Source organism: Vigna umbellata, chromosome 10 (assembly GCF_029865625.1).
Source record: "Vigna umbellata cultivar VRB3 chromosome 10, Vumbellata_1.0, whole genome shotgun sequence".
Lineage (NCBI taxonomy): Eukaryota > Viridiplantae > Streptophyta > Magnoliopsida > Fabales > Fabaceae > Vigna > Vigna umbellata.
In genome coordinates this window covers 11,248,937-11,272,556 of record NC_142174.1, presented here as the reverse complement: position 1 = coordinate 11,272,556, position 23,620 = coordinate 11,248,937, and the positions used below count along the sequence as shown (strand labels likewise).

General features: G+C 34.4%; 3 protein-coding genes and 1 pseudogene across 12 annotated transcripts; 2 read left to right on the top strand and 2 right to left on the bottom strand.

The window, feature by feature from the left end:
- Window positions 1–235: 235 nt before the first annotated feature.
- Window positions 236–8,162, top strand: LOC124830507 (putative glutathione peroxidase 8). Its single transcript, XM_047304252.2, has 6 exons — window positions 236–393; window positions 1,048–1,124; window positions 1,308–1,369; window positions 7,187–7,305; window positions 7,703–7,870; window positions 7,960–8,162. Exons 1-6 carry the CDS (start codon window positions 340–342, stop codon window positions 7,990–7,992), a joined length of 513 nt encoding a protein of 170 aa, XP_047160208.1. The 5' UTR covers window positions 236–339; the 3' UTR covers window positions 7,993–8,162.
- Window positions 8,163–9,162: 1,000 nt separating this feature from the next.
- On the bottom strand, window positions 9,163–13,271 carry LOC124830505 (AT hook motif DNA-binding family protein). The gene is made up of 5 exons (XM_047304250.2): window positions 12,272–13,271; window positions 11,031–11,098; window positions 10,304–10,435; window positions 9,842–10,000; window positions 9,163–9,623 (listed from the first exon to the last, which is right to left on the bottom strand). Exons 1-5 carry the CDS (start codon window positions 12,759–12,761, stop codon window positions 9,387–9,389), a joined length of 1,086 nt encoding a protein of 361 aa, XP_047160206.1. The 5' UTR covers window positions 12,762–13,271; the 3' UTR covers window positions 9,163–9,386.
- Window positions 13,272–16,776: 3,505 nt separating this feature from the next.
- Window positions 16,777–22,330, bottom strand: LOC124830503 (Polynucleotidyl transferase, ribonuclease H-like superfamily protein). 10 transcript variants are annotated; one of them, XR_015782670.1, is made up of 9 exons: window positions 22,243–22,330; window positions 21,940–22,096; window positions 21,795–21,852; window positions 21,151–21,219; window positions 20,988–21,083; window positions 20,572–20,664; window positions 17,654–17,742; window positions 17,467–17,509; window positions 16,777–17,140 (listed from the first exon to the last, which is right to left on the bottom strand). XR_015782670.1 is itself a non-coding variant. In XM_088100800.1 (9 exons), exons 2-9 carry the CDS (start codon window positions 22,086–22,088, stop codon window positions 17,096–17,098), a joined length of 600 nt encoding a protein of 199 aa, XP_087956926.1. In that variant the 5' UTR covers window positions 22,089–22,096; window positions 22,243–22,330; the 3' UTR covers window positions 16,777–17,095. The 10 variants fall into 10 exon arrangements, 6 of the variants coding, with proteins under 6 accessions (XP_087956926.1, XP_047160202.1, XP_047160200.1 ...); XR_015782668.1 differs by having other exon boundaries at window positions 16,777–17,133; XR_007028191.2 differs by having other exon boundaries at window positions 16,777–17,089.
- LOC148191902 (sufE-like protein 1, chloroplastic/mitochondrial pseudogene) lies at window positions 18,395–20,565 on the top strand (annotated as a pseudogene).
- Window positions 22,331–23,620: the final 1,290 nt, after the last annotated feature.

Here is a 23,620-nt window from a genome sequence, read left to right as displayed (position 1 = left end):
CAGAATGTTGTATTTGTAAGTGTTGAGAATAAAAATAAAAAATTAAATAATATATAGAAAATATAAGATGCAGAAATATTAAACCTTAAATTTTATGTTAGAAAAATTTTTCACTCAGTCTCAAAAATTAATAAAAATCCCAAAAGTAATATTAGTTCGCAGTATACTTGAGATTCAGAGAGAGAAAAAGTTTGCAAATACGACAAAAACCCCGCAACGTGTGCAAACATCACTGGTCACGTATTTCAACTCTCAACACTCAAAATCGAAGAGTTGGTGTGTTGCTCTTCATTCTAACGTGTCTCTTCAGTTCCTCTTCTTACAGTACATACAGACACCATGTCCACCGGTTCCTCCAAGGATCCAAAATCCGTGTACGATTTCTCTGTTAAGGTTCGTCTTCTTACTTCATCTCCGTCTGTGCATTGAGCTTCTTTGGATAAACTAGCACTGTTGCCTATTTTTTTGAAAGTGGAATAGTTTTTTTCCCCTTCTTTATCAACATTACAGTCTGAACATGCAATAAGTAAATGTTTCTCAAGTGCAAAACGTAATCATTTTCTCCAAAACAAGTCTAACCAAACATGCATTCACCAAACGATCATTAGTAAAACAATCTCTTACAAAGAAAGATTATTAACATAGTCTCCCAAATAGATTTAAGTGCTTTGAGAAATTAGTAAAAAATAAGTCTCCTTCAAGAATATCCTGGGCTTCTCTAGAAAATGAGTTAGTAGTCCATGCGCTTGAAGATCAAGAGTGTTTAGATGAAAAATTATTTTTGAAGCGAGTGATTCATGATTATTAGATACTTCTCTATTTAAGAAAAAATGTTACTAACAGAACTGTGTATTTTTTTATTTTATTTAACACACAAACCGTTTATATTTTCTTCTACTCTATTATTTTTAGACCTAGATATAATCCCTTGAAGAATATTTTATCTGAAATCTCGTAAGCTGAGGTGTTTATGTATAGCGTGAGAACACAAATACATCTGCATGTGATAACTATAATTCCTGTTACAATTCTTCCATTCATTTGCAGGATGCTAAGGGAGATGTGGTAGATCTCTCCACTTACGAGGGAAAAGTCCTGCTGATTATCAATGTTGCTTCTAAATGGTATCCTTAGTTTGTGTGACGTTTATTTTTTGTTTCTTTTTTACGTCAATTTTGCTTCTATTAATTTAGAGCCTTGAAATTTCAGCAGATTCTATTTTCTACTTGTCAATAACTATTCATACAGATAATCATATAAATGTTGAGTATATTTACAATTCTAGTTTGTTTTTCTGATTGAGACAGCGGCTTGACCAACTCCAACTATACGGAGCTGAATGAATTATATGCGAAGTATAAAGACGAAGGTTTGTATTGTATTATATCCTTAGTGTTTCTTTTCTTATTTGTCATTTCCAACTGTAACTATTATAAAGTAGCCTTAGGATAAGCAATCTATGAATACATATTAGTCGCATAATGGTGAATGGAAAATATGTTTTCTCTTGTCGTGGGATGCCTCTCTTCACGTGAGATGATTTAGGTTTTTCTTGGTGTTCTTGTTCGGTCAGCCTTATGCAGCCGCCATGTTTTTTATATCCTTCCCACATCAGTTCATGGCTAACAAGGATATTCAGGGGGCAAGAACACACATACAGGCTTCAGGAATGAACAAAACAAAGGTGAGATGGAGATTCATATTGAGCAACAGGAGGGGACTTGTGTGGAATGGTCCTTATGTCCGGTTGGGAGGTTCCTAATAGATAAATCCGTAAGAGCACAAATAAACCCATACTAGACTCTCAAGTAGGCAGAGTCAGATCGCTAAAACTTACTGTGGGAAATTGAGTGTTCAACAATAATAGTTATGGTTATGTGTTGAGGTACTTTAGTGGTAGGATATGTATAATGATATCTTAACCAAACCCTTCTGACTCATGGAATTCAAAAAAGCATTGGAGGTTCCTAATAGATAAACCCGTAAGAGCACAAATAAACCCATAATAGACTCTCAAGTAGGCAGAGTCAAATCGCTAAAACTTACTGTGGGAAATTGAGTGTTCAACAATAATAGTTATGGTTATGTGTTGAGGTACTTTAGTGGTAGGATATGTATAATGATATCTTAACCAAACCCTTCTGACTCAAGGAATTCAAAAAAGCATTGTTCTACAAAAAGCTCCAGACCCTAGTGGGTTAAACCCAGCTTTCTACAAAATATTTTGGGATATATATGTTGTTTGTTGACATTTACCAAGCCAGTCTGAAATGGTTAGAAAAGGCCTCCCTCCCAACACCAACATTTCCTTGTTCCAAAGAAAGAGAACCCCTAGATTATGAAGGATTTGGGCCGATATGCCTGCAACATTTTGTACAGGTTTATTGCCAAAGTCTTGGCCAATAGGTCTAAGCCTTTTTTCTCAGCAGCTTGCATTTGGTTAAGTTTGTGATATCATGAATAATACTATAGAGGACTTTAAGGTTGTACACCATATGAGTTGCAATAGGAGGGGGAAGATTGGTGAAATAGCTCTCATGCTTGTCTTAAGTACTTGAGATTAAAACTGATAAAGTATATTCTTAAGGGCTTAACCGATCCCTCTCATTATCTTCTATATATATTGAAAACACAAGAGTACATGGAACACCAAGAGTCTACACTAGACCTCTAGGTACAGAACTAGGTACTAATCATTACTGGTCTAGCAGACTAGCCTTAATGATGATATGTAACAGTAATTATTCTAACATAAGTAAAGTCAATGATAGTATGGAATGAATTACATCAAAGGTATGCACATGGAGTCTATCATGTTCTTTATCCATATTAATAAAGAGGGGATGGGTCTTGTTGAGTGTTGTATCAATTATTATGTAGAGTAGGTAAGGTAGGTCAAGTCACAATTGAAGAGTTTAAATTTTGCAAGACAATTATTGAGGGAGAGATGGTTGCAAGTTGCATCAATTGTCCAGTGACAAAGGTTACATGGAGCATGCCACAATAGAAAAGGTTGTGCTCTAACTATTAACTATAATTTTTGAAATAATCTTAAGCATTTGATTCAACAATTGGAATCAAAGTCAAAGTCACGAGTTCGAGTGGGCAATTGTTAAGTAGAAGATTGTTGCAAGTTGCATCGCTTATCCTATAGCATAAAGCAAGTTGATCAAGTTGCAATCAAAGAGTTTGATTCCTAATAGGACAATTGTTGAGGAAGAGATTGTTGCAAGAAACAAGGGGATTGGATAAAAATGAGAAAGATAAGCATTATGAAAGAACAAAGAGTCACAAACTCATTGTTTTAAGGTTTTAGATTAAGGGTAATGTCCTATTCTCTTGTATGGGTTTATCCATGACTCATTGGTGCCAAATCTCCTTGAGTGTCTCCTTGAACAACCCACAAGTGGTATTATAACTATTAGTTTGTCTTTGTTATCGGCTGAGACAAGTACGATATGTGGTGAGTGAAAAATCCTAGGTTTGTAAATTCCTTGTATCAGAAAGTTTTTCTAATAGATATTTCAAAAAAGTGTTGTTTAGGACAGGTCATTATTAACATGGCAAAATAGGAGATTTTCTATAGAACTAACACAAGCATGCAAACTATACAGCCCATTAACACTCTCCTTGGAGTCTTAGTGTTTGGTCACAAGAAAGTACTTGGGCTTTGTCGTCTATGATTGAGAGGATGAAGGTTGTGTTCAGCTTCCTTAGAGATGAGGTGTTGAAGAAGGTTAATGTTACGATCTAAGGTAGGGGTAATAATAAGGGTTGGAAAGTATATGAGCAGAGAGAATATTTAGTATAAGTTAATTAGAGTAAATAAATATAGTATAAGTTAATTAGAGTAAATAAATATATATTTAGGGAAATATTCAATATAAGATATTTATAATTAAGGATATATGCTAGGATAATATACGGAGAGATATTTATATTAAATATAGAGATATTTATATTAAATATAGGGATATTTATATTAAATATAAGGATATTTATATTAAATGTAGATAAAGGAATATTTAATAAGAGATGGGCTGGAAATAATTAATATAAATAAAGTTAGAGTCTAGGGTTAAAGGTATGCTGGTGATTATTGAGTTTTGTGACAGACATTATTGTCTTGTGAGGGAGGTTATGCTCTCAAAGTAATTGAAGGAGGTTATGCTCCCAATTATTGTTTACCCTTGTTTATTCAGATATTACCATCAATAAAAGAGATTCATTCATCCATTGTTATTCGTTTATTATTCTATTACGTGTGTTTATTGTTCTATTACGTGTGAGAGAGTGTGCAAGGTTGTATTTGGCTAGTTTACGTACTCAGGTACGTAACAATTGGTCCGACCTGCCGGATCATCATGGAGGGAAGAGTGAATGTCATTGAAGGAAGATTGGAGGTCATATAAATCTCCATGGGAGGACTGGAGGCAGCAGTCCAGGAACTGGTGAAGGTGATGGGAGAGCGAGGTCGACGACATGAGGGAAATCCTGATGGAAGTCAGGGGTCTGTCAATGGGAGAAGGAATGAGGAGGACGAGAGAGAGGGCAGCAGGCTAGATGGTGGACACCGAGAGGAGCAACCATATTGGAGGAGAAGGGTAGACTTACCCATCTTCGAAGGAAGCGATCCTTTGAATTGGATCAATAGAGCAGACAAATTCTTTGAGCTACAAGGAGTGTCGGAGGAAGAAAAGTTGCACCTAGCCTATATCAGCATGGAGGGAATCACAGGACACTGGTTCAGATTCTGGAGGGAGAAGGCCAGGAACCGTTCGTGGGCAGGATTAAAGGAGTCAATGGTGATCCGTTTTGGAGGAAGAAACCGGGGAACCGTCTTCGAGAGACTGGCGGCCTGTAAACAATCAGGAACCGTGGAAGAATACATCCAAGAATTTGAAGTCTTGGTCGGCCAAACGGAAACAATGCCCGACGCACAGCTGATGGGGTACTTTATGGCAGAATTGCAGGAGGGGATCCGTAATCAACTCAGATTACTTGATCCGCGGGAGTTGATGGACGTTATGAGACTGGCAAAGGATGTGGAAGAGTTCCAAGGGGGCGTGAAGGCTGGGAGCGGAAGTGTGATCGAGAATCAATCTGGAGAAAAACCGAACGGGGTGGATACGCGACTGGAGCTCAGTCGCCCGAACCAAGGCCGAACGGTAACTGTCGTGGAGAGCCGAGCGGACATCACGGAGAATGTGGGGACCGGACGAAAGGAAAGAAACGTGAGGGATCTACCTTATGAGGAATATGAAAAACGTAGGAAAGAAGGAAGGTGCTTTAGATGCGGCGAGCGGTTCGGTCCTGCGCACCGTTGTCCGGACAGGAGTTTGAGAGTCCTGATATATGCAGAGGACGACGAAGAATTTCCACCACCCAAACCTCCAGACTTGAATTGATGAGGAGCCATGAAATCAAGCTCCCCAATCCAACCTTGGGGACAAGGTTGTTTTGCAGCGAGGAGTAATGTTACGATCTAAGGTAGGGGTAATAATAAGGGTTGGAAAGTATATGAGCAGAGAGAATATTTAGTATAAGTTAATTAGAGTAAATAAATATAGTATAAGTTAATTAGAGTAAATAAATATATATTTAGGGAAATATTCAATATAAGATATTTATAATTAAGGATATATGCTAGGATAATATACGGAGAGATATTTATATTAAATATAGAGATATTTATATTAAATATAGGGATATTTATATTAAATATAAGGATATTTATATTAAATGCAGATAAAGGAATATTTAATAAGAGATGGGCTGGAAATAATTAATATAAATAAAGTTAGAGTCTAGGGTTAAAGGTATGCTGGTGATTATTGAGTTTTGTGACAGACATTATTGTCTTGTGAGGGAGGTTATGCTCTCAAAGTAATTGAAGGAGGTTATGCTCCCAATTATTGTTTACCCTTGTTTATTCAGATATTACCATCAATAAAAGAGATTCATTCATCCATTGTTATTCGTTTATTATTCTATTACGTGTGTTTATTGTTCTATTACGTGTGAGAGAGTGTGCAAGGTTGTATTTGGCTAGTTTACGTACTCAGGTACGTAACAGTTAATTATTGGGCAAGAAAGCCTTTATCCTACGCTTGTTAAGTTTGTGGCCTAAGCAATCTTGGCAGCACTTTTTTGCTACCTGCATCCTTAGTCTAAAGATGCATTGGACGATTAACTCTTTTTGTTGTGAGAAAATAATACAAAGGAATGGGTTTGCGATATATTCACAACTTTAATCTAGCCATGCTGTGGCAGCAAGGTTGGAAATTATCTTCCGGCCATGATGCTATTACATCAGGAGTTCTCAAAGCTAAATACTACCCAAAAGGGGTCTTCTTAGAGGTAGCTTAGCTTTAGGCCAGGCTTAGCATCCATGCTTCTCAGATGGTGGTTAGAGGAGGTTTGAAATGGAGAATTGGAAATGTCCCAGGGTTAAATGTTTGGAAATTCTTTGGCACATGATGACATGGCAAACCTCTGTGAATCTGCTTTCATGGACAGGAAACATAATCGCTAGGACCTGAACTTAGTTTTAATATGATGAAGCAGGGTCATGTAGAGGAAATTTTGAAGATTCCAGTTTGTCTAGAAGTTCAGGCTGATGTGCTTATTTTCTGTGAAACTCACCTATTATTACGTCACAGTCCGTGTTTGGCTTAATCCAATTCAGTATGCTGCTTTTGCCAAAACAACCTTGAGAACACATGGCACTGCTTTGTGGGCAGCACCCATGTATAGAACTTCCGGGTACAAGCACGTCTGTGGAATAGCATTTTGGGTCCTGTTGAAAATGTGGTAGGATTTGCTGATTACACCATGTGATACTATGAGGAAGGTGGCCACGCTCTTATGGCCCATATATTGGAAAAGGAATTGCAAAATCTAGGAGGATAAAACATGCACACGTGGGGCTGTTATTCAAAATGCAATTGAGTAGGAACCATTGCATCCTATTATTGTAATTGATGCTTTTTTAAATAGCGTAAATTGATCAAATACTTCATTATCTCTTCGTGCTGATAATTTTCCAGCTTGGAAAAACTTGTGTTAGGGAGGAACCCTGTTTTGTGCAATGTTTCTGTGATACATTGCTCTGATTATCTTTGTTTCTCTTGTCTTGTAAATAAATTTAACTAATGCAATTGACTGGGTTGTTGAACTTACATAGGCTTGGAGATTCTGGCATTTCCATGTAACCAATTTGGAGAGCAAGAACCAGAAAGCAATGATAAAATTGTGGACTTTGTCTGCACTCGTTTCAAATCTGAATTCCCCATCTTTGACAAGGTTGGTCCACATGCATGAACTATTATTTTTAAGCACCCAATTCGCCAAAATTGTGTTATTATGTTTCCAAATAAATAAAGAAACCTTTATATATATTTTCAGTATTTTTAGACTTGTAGCTAAAGATCTACTCTAAAGTCTAGACTAAATCTATGATCTGTGTCATCGTTGGCTTTATATTTTTTGCTTTCATCCTAATCCCTCGTTATGCTTTCTATGGAAAAGATTCTATTAATGATATTCAACTGCTTCAGGCTATTTTTCTAGTAACTTAAATTCTGCACCTTGACTAGTTAATTGTACAAAAGTATATATGATTACTGCTATTCATCTAAATTCTGCTGAGAACCGTGGCATGCACTGATATTAATACCTCTTTCATTCGTTTTATTGCTAGATTGAAGTGAATGGGGGTAATTCAGCTCCTCTGTATAAATTCTTGAAGTCCGGCAAATGGGGTATTTTTGGTGATGATATTCAGTGGAACTTTGCCAAGTTTGTGGTTGATAAGAAGGGACACGTAGTGGGTCGCTATTATCCCACGACTTCTCCTCTAAGCCTTGAGGTCAGGACTAAATTATTCTTTAAATTACTTCATATGCTTTGTGCTGCTTCTGTTCTAACTCTCTTGCCATCTTTTAAATTGTAATGCAGAGAGACATCCGTCAACTTCTGGGTATTTCGTGAAGGCAACTGGGAAGAGAAGATATGGCGAATGTGTTGTCTTCCTCAGTTACTTAACAGCTTTATCTCGAGGCAATGTTATGCAATAAGCACCTTGTCTTACAATGGCTTCCTCCTTTACTTTCTTGTTTCCTTTTTAACTTCATTTATATCATAAACCATACTTCTCTTCAGTTTTTTTTAACCCTCGGTCTTCCTTAGTTATAAATGTTTCACCTATGGAAGTTTCAATTTTTGACGATTTTTTAACTCATTTTATCTTTTATAAATGCTTCATTTTGAATATTACTTTCTAAAAACTCCCACAAAAATTAATAGAAGCTTAGAAGTACAAAATTATGCGTCATAACAGTTCTTTACGAATTACAAAAAATACAAATGACTAAAAAGAATGTTACTGTTCAAGTTATGATAATTTTTATTTACAGAATTAAAACAAACAACTTCAGAATTATCCTTTAGTTCTTTGTAATGTTATCATTATCATAACTCCAAAATAAGTAGCCTAAAACTTCAACTCCTCAAAATATCCTCACTTCGTGAATAAGTTCTTTTTACTAAAATGTGTTTCCAATTGTATAATTAAATAAGCGCAACAATCACATCTTTCCATAAATAGATTAAACACTGGATGCCTAACAAGGATATTAAAGTATTAATCCATCACTTAATCGATTGGTGTGGAGCTTTCAACCAATAATTAATAAACTTGTCATTATTACATCGAAGAAATAAATGATATCCATTTAAAAACCGGTCAAAAGAAACAAACAACGTAAAGTGAAATGTGGCAAAGATATTTTAATTTCAATCATACGCATAGATAAGTTGCCTGACCTACTATCACGAGCAGGCACAGTACCTCCAACCGAATCTCTCCCTCGATTGTATGCAGAAAACTCGGTTTCACAGATTCTTGATGCCATGCTGAAATTCTATAAGCACATTCTTCATAAATAATCTAATATTAATCGTAGACCATAATAGAATACCTGATGATATATTATTACCCCCAAGTGGTTGAGACGAATTAATAATAAATAGAAAATAGTAATGAGTTAATGCATTGGAAACCGAAAAAGTAAAAAAAATGAGAACTGAGGTGGCATTGGAGCAAGGCTATTAACATCAAAGTGATATTCTTGAAGTGTTAATTAATTGATTAGCACAAGCTTTCAACTTGATCCTGATATTTTGCTTTTCACTTCACCAAACAGTTTTTTCTTAAGTCAAGAGTCTTACTTGACCCCGAAATCCATTGGTTACAGCATAGGTTAGCAAGAACTTGTCACCCATAAACGGGGATAGCAAGAGTCACAATGCTCACAAATTCGGTTCATTTACAACAAGAGATTTCTATACAAAACTGCAATGTCTTGTAAAGTAATAAATGTTGTTCACCCACGCGTCAAGTCAATACCAGTGTGTGGATGTGCACTTTTCACCTCTAACGGCCTTGATTGAGCAGGCCACATGCCTGGGGCAGGAGAAGAGTAGTTTTGATTAGGAGGAGCACTGGCTGGAGAAGCTAACTTGTCACTACTCTGAGGTTCAGAATTGTTATCTTTTGTAGCAGTGGTCACTTGTTTAGTCTTTGGCTTAGAGCCTGCATATACAAAACTGCACACTACCACCTGCACCAAGCGAAGTCTCAAATTCTCAATGTTTGGGAAAAGGTTAGTATCTAACGCATGTACAGATGCACAAGAACGTAAATCATTATTAGGCTTAAACACTGCTTCCACCCCATTCAGAATACCTTCTAGTTGCTGAACTAATTGTTTTAACATCTTGAATGAACATACAGCGCGCATAAGTACAAGAAATAGAGTTTGGGCAATTAAGAATATACCTGGACTGGGCTTGCAGCTATAAGGCTGGCAACACCACCACCAATAATATGACCATCGGGACTAGAAAGGGAAACACTCATGCCACCTGTTCTACTGCGTGGTCCACCTTCTTCAGCGACCAAGTAAGAACCAGACAAGCATAATATTTGAAATCGGCCCTGTAAACCGTACAAGATAAAAAAAATGTTTACTATTGCTATTGCATCATGATAAGAACAGAAACCTAATTCACTTTAAACAGTACTCAATCTCATTAGCCGTTGCATAAAGCTGAATTTTGATTGCAATACCAGAATTGCTACCATTTACCCCTTTTCTTGGACAGCACAGAACTATAACTTAACCAACTTGCTACATGATAACTTGTCACTAAGTTAGAACCACGCAGAGGAGATAGAGATGAAGGATATTTATGATTAAAATTTCTAATAGTCGAGGTATGCAGTGTTCAGTTCTTTAACCTCATAAGAAGCACTGATGGTAGTAGAAGCTGGCTGGCGCAGAGTGACAGAAGAAACAGTACCAGTTCCAGTTAAGATGCACAAAGCCCTTGGCCTCTGCTGTGAAAATGAGAATAACTTTGCTACAATATCCTGAAACAAAGAAAGTCTACAATCAAGTAACATTTAAATTAATGTACAATTATAAATAACCATGTTGAAGGTTTACAACATGATGAAAAAAAGTAAATGTACCGATTACTTCAGCTGAAATTAAAATTAGATAGATCCATTAAATATCATCAGTTTTATATCCAATCAGTAACCACATTGATGTGTGATGCTTCAGTTTATACGCCATTGACAATCCCAGACTACATGACTATTAAATCGTTGGGTGCACTCAATGATTGCAATTGACCATCCATGAACAGTATATCAATATTATGAACAATAGCAGAGAAGCACTCTAAAATTAAAAAAACAAAATACCAGATCTAAACTACTTTTGATCATTTCTGAATGAGTACATGAAGTACATACAACTAATTACAACATCTCTCAAATCATGGAAGACATCTTTTTTGGTTGGGAAATCATATTTTCATCATGTTGACGTAAACAATTATTTAGGAGCTTTTCGAATTTGAAATATCCAACGTGAGCTTAAACATTTATATATTTATGATTTCAAAAGACAGTAAGAGAAATAAACAAACTATAGGAAACTATAGCTCTTGTGAAATACCTCCCCAACTCCAACAGTGATAACATGAGGTGAAAAGGCTAGTCCTGCAGAACTGTTCATCCATTCACCTAGGAAGAGAGAAATAATATCACCGTAAAAGTTTACAAATTTCATGGAAAAAAAGATAAACTTGGCATTTTCAATTACTACTAACCATTAAAATAATAGAAAATAAACAATTTCATCAGAGAGGAAAGGGTAGCTCAATACTAAATGTTCAGATTTTCATGGTTTCTGAATTCTTTAGAATGAAACTAGACCAGCAATTTGAATCTTGCAATCACCATAAGAACAAAATTAGAATCACGATGTTGCTTCTGTAAACCATGTGCTTGAGAACCCGCACATAAGTTGAACATCAGAAATTATAACAATGGGCACTTCTTTCTGCTAACACTTTTTTTACTTTCTTTTCAAAAGCTGTCAGAAAGCTAGAAAAAAAAATTGTCTTTTTCTCAAGCAGAAGCAAGCACACTAATTTCCACCGTTCAACATATCTTGAAAGTGTTCAGAAGATCCATATATTACAATCACTATCAATTCAGGGATTTCTGAAGAAAGATTTATAATTAAAAAGTAATGAGATATCAATAACTTGGAAGCCAAAACCGCCACAAACATAAAGCACAACAATGGCAAAAAATAGAAAAATATTCCAAATAGATAAAAGAAAAAGAAAATAGTAAAATAGAAATTGCCACTTCAAACAATAAAGCGTGTAAGGAAAAATACAGTATGAAAAGGGTGCACGCTCACTGCCTTTCTTTAAAATAAAAGCCCAAAGTTGGGATGTTAATCATAAATTTTAACAGTTGTCCATTTTTATAATCACCAAAATAAGCATAAAATCAGATTTAACAACCTATATACAAGTACACATATTTTACCATAATCTTCTCCATTAATTTTCTCAGATAAAATACACGACTCAGTCTCTTAAAAATATTTAATATCACTGCTTTTGTTCCTAATTTTTTTTCATGCATACCCTAAAAGGATGAACTTGAAAGCAAGTTGACAACCTCAATAGGAAAAAAAATTGAACTGGTCAGCGAGCCGTCAACTTCGGGCCAAAGAAACAAGGTAACTTCTTTTAGGAAACTTGTCAACAATTATTAACACCCCACTTTTCCCTTTCAAATGATAGTTTCACTTTTGAGAAGTTGAATCTCTATCAACAGATCAAGCAATCAACAGGAATTTATAATTATAATTTCAAACTAACATAATTATAAAAGTACCTAAATTAGCAAGCTGTTGCTTCCTTCCACTTCCAGGTGGGCGCCCTCTAGGCCGTTTCTCTGAGGGAGTGCCTGATCCTGGGGTGGAATTAGCAGTGGCAGACAAGGGAGAGAGTCTCAGGGAAACAGTCCCACTATCAGGACCATACTTTCTTGGCCTCCCTCTTTTCTTTTTCACAGGGTCACCAGAAGAAGACATTCCACCACCGCCTCCACCGTCAGGTGAGGAACCTAAGTTAATTCCAGGAGAGGAACCTAAGTTAATTCCATGACCGAAACCTCCCCGCTGAGGCTGAGGTTGAGACGGAGGCTTAGCTTCTAATGAGAATGTAGAACCTGATGAGACATTAGACAAAGCTCTGAACCCAGAAGGTGGTTGGAACCCAGAGGGCGTTCCAGTTCCAGGACCAGACCCACTAACCCCTCCTCTATGCTGCATGTAATATGGAGCAGAGCCGCCAGGAAAACCCATACCTTCTCTTCCATCCATGCATTAACCAACAGGTTCGTCAATTGTGAAAAATAATACTCTATCTTGTGTCCTCAACCCGAAATCCTCTCACTGGTGCTATCTTCAACTAAGAAACCAATAAAGACACAATAACAGGGGTTGAGAAAGATTCCCTTCTACAAGTTAAAAAGCAAATGGCTTCCAGAATGATGGAAAGATTAGATCTTTAACCCTAAATCGACGAATACTAGAAGAAGATCTAAAGCCAAGAAACACCAAAGATTCAAGCTCAAAGATTTTGAAAAGTAAATGCAGAACAGGTTAGTGAGGGAAAATGTAGAAAAAGGCAGAGGCCTAGATTAAGAGAAAAAAGTGAAACTAGCAGAGTGGGGATTGTGCTCCGGAATCATGTGCGTAACAGGCTACGAAAACAAAACCCTAGATTTTTCAAATCTAGGGTTTTGACAGAAGAATGCAGTGTGAGTGAGGGTGGGAAACGGGTAGAGAAAAGACAAATAATGGGACTTCACTTGGGACTTGAGAAGAGAATGGGAAATTAAAATAAAAATAATATAAATAATTAAGTTAAGAAGGCATTTGAATTAAAGAGGAGTGTTCTTAAATACTTTGTGAAAATCAAAATGAAAAGAATATTTGTATCTATCTGCATTAAATTCAATTTTATTATTATAAATTTTTAAAGGAAAATAAAAAAAAATAGTAATAATGGAGTAATGGGAAAGGGAGAATAGTGGTGTGAATTTGGAGAGACAGTGTGGGCCTACCAAAGTACCAAATACAGACCAAATGACCCTTTTCGTATAAACCAATTGTCAGGTCACCCCCTTCATCCTGCTCAATCAACCCTTATCTTATGATAATATCTTGATTGGAGGCATTCTTTATTTTCAACTTTCAAAAATTTATTTCAGTGCACACTTTATAGGATATAAAGTCATATTTATAGACTAATTTAAAATAAAATCTAAAGTAAATAGTACTAAATTTCCTATTCACATCCTCACATAATCAAATCTTGTTAAACTAAGATAATATTATCTTTAAAAGGTAGTAAATTATAATTGTATTTTTCTTAAATTATTTTATATTTCTAGCTTGTTTTTATTCATCTTCGTCTCATATTAATTAAATTTTTCTACTAAATATTCCAAAATCTTAAATAAAAATTATAACTCAAATATTACATTAAGTTAATCATTGGTAAATTTTCAGGTTTGGAGCTAGTTATAATTTTTTTTTTCACGTTTGGAGCTGTTGTGTAATTTTCTTGCTTACCTTACCTTATAAATGATTATTATGCAAATTGATTCTTATGTATGCAATTCTTATATTTGAAATCAATAGTTGTGTCTTGATTAATGATGTTTTTTAGTTTTTTATTTTGGTCTATGATTCTAGTTTTTTGTTTTCAGTTTATCTTAGTTTTTAAACAAGTATTTTTCAAATTGCGCTGTGTAATTATTTAAATTTAAAAAAAAAAATGTGAACTTTGTTCGTTTTTTATATTGTTTTTCAAGTGTTAATTATATAAATTGATTATGCTATGATTCATTTTGAGTTTTGAAAATATCTGTATGCTGTTTTTAATTTAACTTTTGTTTTGTTGTTGGTGTGATATTTGACGTTTTGAAATTTGAAACGAATTTATAAGTTTTTTTTTTGTCTAAGTTTGGTACTTAGTTATGATTTTCAGTTATTAGGTTGTTTGTTATTAATTTTAGTATGTTATCTTTATAAGTCTGTTTTAATTAATGATTTTGATTGATTTTGTTATAATCATACGTCAGAATAATTTTAATATAATATTCAAATTTTTGTTCTTAATTATTTATTTTTGGAGAGGCTTGTGGCATATGATAAAATCAAATTTGATCACACAATGACAAAATCAAGAAAAAACATGAATGAAGTTATAAAATAGTTATTATTTGATGACACAAAAACAACTATAGTCAAACACACTTCTCATTTTTTTAAGTGATCATGCGATAAATAATGTACATGGAGTTTTTAATACATAATTAAATTATGGCCAAGAAAAAAACGATGTTTTTTAATTTAGGTATGTTTAATGAGTAAATTACTGACCACTTTCTAAAGAAAAATACAAACTAAACACACTTATTGCTCTCTTTATAAAAATGTTCATGCTATCAAATGCATCTGAAGTTTAAAGTTTAAAATTGTTTTATCTGATGTATCAATGAAAGAAATGTAAAGAACAACTCCATTTGGATCTAAGTGGTTTGAAAAGAAATGCGAGGAAAGATTTGCTGGATTGAGAAACAACGTATATTAGTTTAAATGAGAGAAAAAGACAAGAGAGTCAGATCAACTCATCTTAAATTACATTCTTGGTCCTCATTTTTAAGAATAATTTATTATCCTCTTTTCTCTCTTTGCAAGAATTGATTCCCTCTCTTAGAATCCGATTCTAGTTTCGGATTTCTGCAAGAGTGCCACACCCTTTTGAAATGCAATTAGGTGGTCGAGATTATGGAAGCGGTGAAGGTATTGCATGACAGGTTTATGATGATGGAGAAGATAAAGATAGAGATGGTGAAGGAGGTTGAAAACATGCACATAAATATGGAGACGAAGAGAATGAATTACTTTAGGAAAGTGGTATGCTGCTATTAAAAAAACTTGAGTGTGCTACTGAAGCACCAAACACAAAAATTATCATGTTATGATGATAAAGCAATGAAAATATAGTAAAGAAGAAAAGGAGAAAGAAGAGGAAGGTCACGCCCATACAAAATGAAATTTAAAATGTTTAAAGACGTATGTATTGTAATTGTTATATTTGTAGAAATAGATAGTTTAATTGGTGATTAAGTTTTTTTTTAAAACAGGAATTCAACTCATTCTTTTATTGGAGATCGTGTTTGTTTTAAAATTAATATTGTCACTTGTTACAAAATTAATATTTATGTAACAAGTAATAAATATGTTCTCTTCACATGAATTTGTACAACACATAACAATTCTCACAATTTACAACTCAATTAGACAACAAATTTCAAAAATCATAAAGAAACTCTTTTTAAGCTTTTATCAAACATTTAGTGTGCAACAAGAAATTTAACATAAACTATTTACAATTGTCAAGACTATATTTCATCAACTTCATTTTCATGTATACACAATCATCCCAATTTCAAATTCATGTAAAAAAACTCACAAGATTACTCAAATCTTATTCTTAGTGACTTTGAGCCTATGATAACCCTTCAAGTTTTAATTCTTTAAGTCCTTAAGCAATCATGCATTAAGTTCAAGAATCTTAAATTTATACTGCATTTTTTTTTTCACTTTGACACACAACATAACTTTGATATGGATCAAACCAAAAATTAAGATAGGTCAGACCAAGGTTAAGACAGGCCAGGTTAGGTCAAATGTCAAGATAAGTCAGACTGAGCTCAAGGTTGAGACAAATTGAGCAGGACAAAAGGTCGAGACAGACCAAAGGTTGAGACGGGTCAAGTCTGGTAAAATGTTAAGACAAGTCTAAACCGAAGTTCAGCCAAATTCAGTCGGGATGTCAAAGGTCGAAACTCGGTTAAGTTGGCCCTGACCAAAAATTGGTCAAATTCAACCTGAATTGCCATGGCTGAAAATCAAGTGGGACTGCCACAACTGAAACTCAATCGAGTCAGTCTCGACCAAAATTTAAACTCGATTGAGTTTGTCCTGATCGAAATTCAGCCAAATTTAGTCAACTCCTAAAAATTGGTCAAATTCAGTCGAGTCAACCACGATCGAAATTTAGTCCAATTTGTCCCGACCAAAATTTGACTCGAAAATAAGTCAACCAAATTAACTCCAAATGAAAATTGATCAAATTCAACCAAGTCATATATGACCAAAGTTTGCTCGAGTCAACCACAACAAAACTGAACTACAACTTTAGAAACTCTCAAATAAGTAAAATTTATAAAACAAAGTACTGTTAAATTAATGACTAGTTAACTTAATTATAACTTTAGAGATTTTTTTTTCAACTGAACTATAAAATGATATAATTCCATTTTTAATCAAAACAATTCAATACTTTTGATATAATATAATACAATTAATAATACAATTAATTGATAATTCAGTGCAATTCAATTAATTTTTCCCACCAGCGTATACAATGAATCTTTCTAATACTTTTACATATGGTGAGAAGTTGTCTCTAGGATTGCTAGCCCTTTTTCTGGCTTTCTTTTTTTTTCTTCAAAATCATACATAATGTGCCAATTTTCCCCGCACCTCAAATAGTTTAACCAAAATCTTCTCAATCTACAATGGAATAAATGGATCTACCTGCGCGGAGCTTTCATCTCAGTCGGTACAGTCTAAAATTATGATGTGATATTAGAAGTTTGATCTCCCACTAGAACTTTTCCCTCCAATGTAATAAACAAATTCATAAATAAAAAACAATTTAATAAACAGTGATATAAGTTAAAAATACAAGTACTTGGTGCAAGAAAAATGTATCAAATTAATTCCAATAATTTATGTAATCTACAGTGTTGTCGTCATTTTGTGGCCGCTCTTCTTATCAAATCATAATGAAACATAAACTAAGCCCAGCATCTAACGATTTCATCAAGGTTGTAAACTAATCCTAATATGACTGAAAGTGACATGATTCATTCCATTTCAGCTTCAGAACTGAGAATGCAAAAATAGGAAAATTTAAAATCTATTATACTGTCCCCCAACCAACCTTTAATTCAGAGGTAGTTGTGATTTGTGACCCATGCCTACACCTGTAGAAAGAGCATTAATTCATCAAATAATGTGAAACCTATAAAGAGAAAAGGTCATAAAAGTAAAAAGGAGGAGAGCTACCACAGTAAGTTACTAGTTTTAAGAAATAGCAATCACGTAAAGGAAAAAAAAAAGAGACTAACATAGCAAGCTTGAAAAGTAACAAAAAATTAAGAGTTCCTCACTCCACTGCTGTCAGTTTCATTTTCCTGTTGACAAAATCCAGGTACCCCTACAAAATAAAAAATTTAAGCAGAAACCTAATTGTATAGCTCAACATAACATACAGGCTCAAATGATATAAAATCTAAACAAGATGTTTACGTGGTTCAGATTGAACTTCAGAATCCCTAGTAAATAAGTAGGGTCCATTTGCCCAATTGCAAATAAAAAAATTTACTTTTCAATTTAATCTAATTCCTATGCGAACCATGAAAACCAGACAGAAATATACTGGTGCTATAGTGCATAAATAGTCAGATCAAATGACGGCCATCTAGTGGATGTGGCCCGATAATTACAGACAAGGAATCACTTATTTTTCGGTTCAAGGCTCTCATTGTCATACATTTGGCTTATAAATGTAAAAGAAAAACAAATAAACCATTTCCTACTTCAGAAAAAATATACACATCAATTTGAGGCCTCACTGGCTAGTACATTTTTAATATGCTTATGGTCTTTTTGCACAAGCTTTTCTAAAAGCACATCTAGAAGAGACAGTTTAAGAAGAAAAAAAAAGGTTTAATAGCCAATTTTGTCCCCAGTTTCGTTGACAAATCTCAATTTAATCCCTCATTTTAAAAGTGTTTGAAATGGATCCTCATTTTTTAAATTTTGAGTCAAATTAGTCCCTTCCGTTAAATATAACCAAACGGAGTTAATGGGGTGATGATGTAGCAGCTGTTAGTAGTTACGTGTTATATGTGAGTCCTGACGTGTTCCTTAATTACATAATTTTTGCTTGCCTTTGTGTGAATCTCGATTCAGAGAAGACAATCCTTCTCTCCCTCTTCCCCAAAACCCCAACTTTCCCTTCTTCTATAAGAAAAACTCTCTTCTCTAAATCCATCACCTTCCACAGACTTCCATCCTCATCACCGCTGCCGCCGCCGCCGCCGCCATCATCATCGTCATCCAATTCCCTTCCACCCATCGAAGACCTTCCTTCGAAGCTCCAAGAAATCGTCCACCTTTTCCAATCCGTCTGTGAACCCAAGGCCAAATACGAACAACTCCTCTTCTATGGCAAAAACCTCAAACCCCATGAGCCCCACTTCAAAACCAACGCAACAAGGTCCAAGGTTGCGTCTCCCAGGTCTGGGTCTGAGCCTACCTCGACCCCAACCGCAACGTCATCTACGAAGCTGACTGTGACTCTGTCCTCACCAAAGGCCTCGCCGCGTTGCTCATTCAGGGCCTCTCGGGTCGACCCGTTAGTGAAATCATTCGGGTCATGCCGGATTTCGTCACGCTGTTGGGTTGCTGTAGAGCCTGACCCCCTCGAGGAACAATGGGTTTTTGAACATGCTTAAATTGATGCAGAAAAAGGCGCTTATGCTGTACGTGGAAGCTGAAAGGGGTGGTGAGTTCACTGAATTGAAGTCACCCGAGTCGAATTCTGATAGCATTGTTGAAAATCCTTCAAAGGGTGGAGAAAGTTCTGAACTTGGTGAGGGTGATGTTGGTTTGGATTTTGTGTTGTCCTTGGCTGAATGGAGGCATTGGGGCGCTTCTGCGTCGCGGCATGCGCGAGGTGGTGCTCCTGTGAAGATGCTTCACGGTGGCGTGGACTGTGGCTGAACCGGGAGAAGCGAATCGTTGGGGCGATCCCTGGGATTTTGGTGGGAGATTTGTTCCTTTTCATAATGGAGTTGTGTGCGCTTGGGTTGCACGGTCAGATGCAAGCTGGCATTGATTATCTTCCTGCAAGTATGAGCTCCAGTGGGGGTGAGGGTTATTCGTGGGATGAGGTATGAGGGGAGTGCTTCTGCTTCTGGTAAGGTGTATGTGTATGATGGAGTGTATAAGATTACTGAGTGCTGGTTTCAAAAGGGGAAATCTGGTTTTGGGGTTTACAAGTTTAGGCTTTCCAGGATTGAGGGGCAGGCTGAGATGGGAAGTGTTATTTTGAAGGAAGCTAGGAATATTAGGAGGGGTGAAATGGAATCGAATACTGTTCGTTTTCTTTCTGTTGATATGTCCAGCTAGAAGGAGAATGTTCTTGTTCGCCTTTTTAACAACATAGATGATGATCGAGATCCCCTTAACTATGAGTATCTTGCCAGGACAAGTTTTCCAAAGTTTGTGTTTCATCAGAGTGGGAATGTTACAGGTTGTGACTGTGTGAATGGTTGTGGTGATGGATGCTTTTGTGGTATGAAAAATGGGGTGATTTTCCTTACACTCTGCAGGGACATCTTGTGAAAGGGAAGCCTTTGATTTTTGAATGTGGCCCTTTTTGTTCTTGTCCTTCTCAGTGTCGTAATCGTGTTTAGCAAAAGGGACTAAAATATAGGTTGGAAGTGTTTAGGTCCCTGCAGACATCTTGGGGTGTTCTTAATAAAACCCTATATTTCCTCTAATTAACGAACACGTCAGTATATTTTGACACGTAATCAGCCAGATCATCACTCCATTAATTCCGTTTGGTTATATTTAACGGAAGGGACTAATTTGACTCTAAATTTTAAAAGTGAGGACTCATTTCAAACACTTTTATAAAGAGGGACTAAATTGAGATTTGTCAACGAAACTAAGGACAAAATTGGCTATTAAACAAAAAAAAAATGAGTCTTTTCAGAAGCTAAAATTAGTTTATGCATAAGCTATTTTGTAGAACCTCTTTCATATAACTTCTCTAAATTTTTGTTTTTAACTTTTATATAAGTTAATTTTCATTTCCTTTTTCCTTTTCTCTCCTAAGATTTCTTATGGAGAATCATGTTCAAATAGACCCTTAGTACAATTGCAAATGAAGAGAACACATTATCTTTACCAAAATGAGTAACATGAGGAGTAGAATAGTAGATTATGTCAAGAAGCAGCGCAAAGAACTCACTTGAAGTATTCCGACCGCTGCAAACTTGTCTAGAATAGTCTTGGAGAGTACTGGATGATTCAAGTTCAAAGGCTTTAAAAGCAATTCCACATTCTGCAAACAAAGTTCTACTTTAGATTTATGAACAACGTGCCAGTTATTTCAATCAAGATTTTCAAATTTCTTTCCTTCATTACCTTAATCTTTCTCGCCTTACATTTAACCCCATTATTTTGTAAAAGAATTCATGTAAATCATTGTGTTCGTGTAGAAATGTTCAACTTCAATATACAATATCCACTTCACACTTCATAGATATTTAATTCTTTCAACAGTGGTAGTCACCAACCAAGGGAGAGGTTGGAGTCATTTTGAAAAAATAGCTCGGGGCAAATGTAAATTCATTAAGTTTCATAATAGCAATCATGTCAACCCACCTTTGATGTAAAGCACTCATTCCAATATGTATACTTTACTCCTTCAAGCATTTTTGTTCTACAGAGCTGATCGATTAAGATCTTCATCGGCGCAGCCTATAAAAAAAATGTATGAGTACAGGAAAATGAACAATATATGAATGATCAATGAAATGAAACTCACTTCAGAAGCCACCCGATGCCTGTCAAAAGGGAGGCCAACAACAAATCCCTTCAGGGAATATTCAGACATCTACATATAAGAAAGCTGAAGTCATCATAACATGCTTCCGAGTATTATTGTTCAATTCGCTAGGTTGTATCTATAAATGATAAAAATAAATACATAAATATATCATATGCATTCCCCGTGCACACTAAATCAAGGGTCAGGCTAACTAACATACAAATAGAACATGGTACAAGTGAAATCACTAAGTATTTCCATAACACAATTGTGTGCGACTACTGTTGACCTGAAAGGGCAATCTTATATCATTAGCATTCATCAAAGATAAAAGAGACATCTCACATAAATAACAAAAAGAATCATTACTAAACAGATTAAATAGTCATTTTTCTTTTATAGGCAAAAGGAAAATGATCACTGAACTAGAAAACATGCAGAACTGGTGAAGGATCTTATGTGCCTCAAGTATGTAGTGTATATATTTTGTCAAGACACAGATGAAAGAGGAATATAGTAAAGCTGGTGCAAATGGCGTGTACTTATGGTATCTTTCATGTTAAGAGCCTCAACAACTCAATTAAAATACTTTACAACTATATATAAGTTTAATTTGAATTCAGAGGACAGAAGAAGCTCACCAGACTCTGAAAATCAGAAGCCATTAAACTAATATTTGATTTATTCCTGACGAGAACACTGTGGCATTACAAATTGCAAGAGTATGCACTGTTAGTATTACGAAATAAAGCTTTATATTTTAGTAAGAGTGTGAAGAAATTGAACCTGAAAGGTGAAGCAATTTTGTTGTCAAAGTCAGAAAGAGCGAGGCCAACATATTTCTCCCCAACATCCAAACCGAGCAACCTTCCCCGTTGGTTTCGGGTTGAATTCCTCAAATGCTGAAACAACTGCAAGGGCTTCATGTACCTCATTTATCTGCCTATAATTTTGGATTAGCGTTCCTTCGAAATCGGATAAGTAAATGAATAATTATGACCCTGAATCTAGGGTTTTCTATTCATAATCAGAGAGCAAAAATGCAACTAAATCTAAAGGAACCGCAGAAGAAATGTCGCAGAAAGTTACCCCAGCTTCTATTCTCTTCCACCAGGACCAGGACGGAGTATTAACCACAGACACCACTTTTGAAGTACAAGTATTTTTTTAATTTGTATTAAAATCGATGTGTAACTATGTTCAAGTGTCAATTAAATATTTTATGTGCATCATATTTTAATATTTTTATTTATTGTATTTTTTTTGTCATATATGAGAATGATTGACTTATGTGTTCAATAATACAAATTTTTGGTCTATTATGAAAAATCTATTATCATTTATCTTTTATTATTCTCTGCTAAAATAATTTTTATTATTTTAATCTTTTTTTAGTACGATGATATTTAAAAATTTTTGTAAACTTTTAAAGAATTTTTTTATTTTATTATATCCTTAATTATAGTTTTGTTTTCTGAATTTCATTTAATAGTTTACTAAATTGTTTCAAAATCATATATTTAATCTTTTTTAATACTTTTATTTGTTGATTATTTTTATTATAAAATGTTCTTTTAATCTTTTTATATAATTATATTTAATTTTTATTTAATATGATACACTAATTTAATATAATTGTAATTAATTTTTTTGTCACCATCCAAAAAATGTATATTGAAATTCAAATGATGAAATATATGTTAAATTCTAATTATTAATAATTTAATATTTATTCTCTATGTGATTTTGATCAAGATATATCATAATTTTTAATTTGAATATTTGTAGAAATATTTTAAAATATGTTTTAATTTGAATATTCTTAGAAATATTTCAAAATTTTATTAACTAGATTTTGTTAAAGTTTGTAAATTTTTTTATTTTCATGATTTGAATGTATATAATTATAATTTTTTAAAATATTTAATATTGAAAAAATAATAATATCCTTTTTTAATATTAAATATTTAATAATATTATATATTTTTTCTGTAATTTTTTATTATTTTAAAAGTTGATTAATTGATATTGAAATAGTAAAGAAAAATATGTATAAATATATACTCATTGAATGAAAATGAAGCAAAAATTTAATATTCGTTGAATATAGGAATTGAGTTAAATATTTTTTTAAGAATAAATATGAAATATGGAAACTCGTTGGCTTCCTATTATATCTCCACATATATGTTTTAATAAAGTAAATGGATTTCAGGTATATATATTATTTTTTAAATAAGTTATTATTTTAAAATATACTTATCTCCACAAACATTTATTTTAAGATTTACTTATTTCAAGTGTCCAACAAACGACATAACAACTCAATTAACTGGCTAATTACCAACTAATTATAAACTAACAGTCACCCCCTCCATTCTTGTCCATGAGCTTAGGTAGATCCACATTACTGCATCGAGTTACGCCCAGTATGTGGACTCGAATTATTGAGCTCACAACTGGCCAC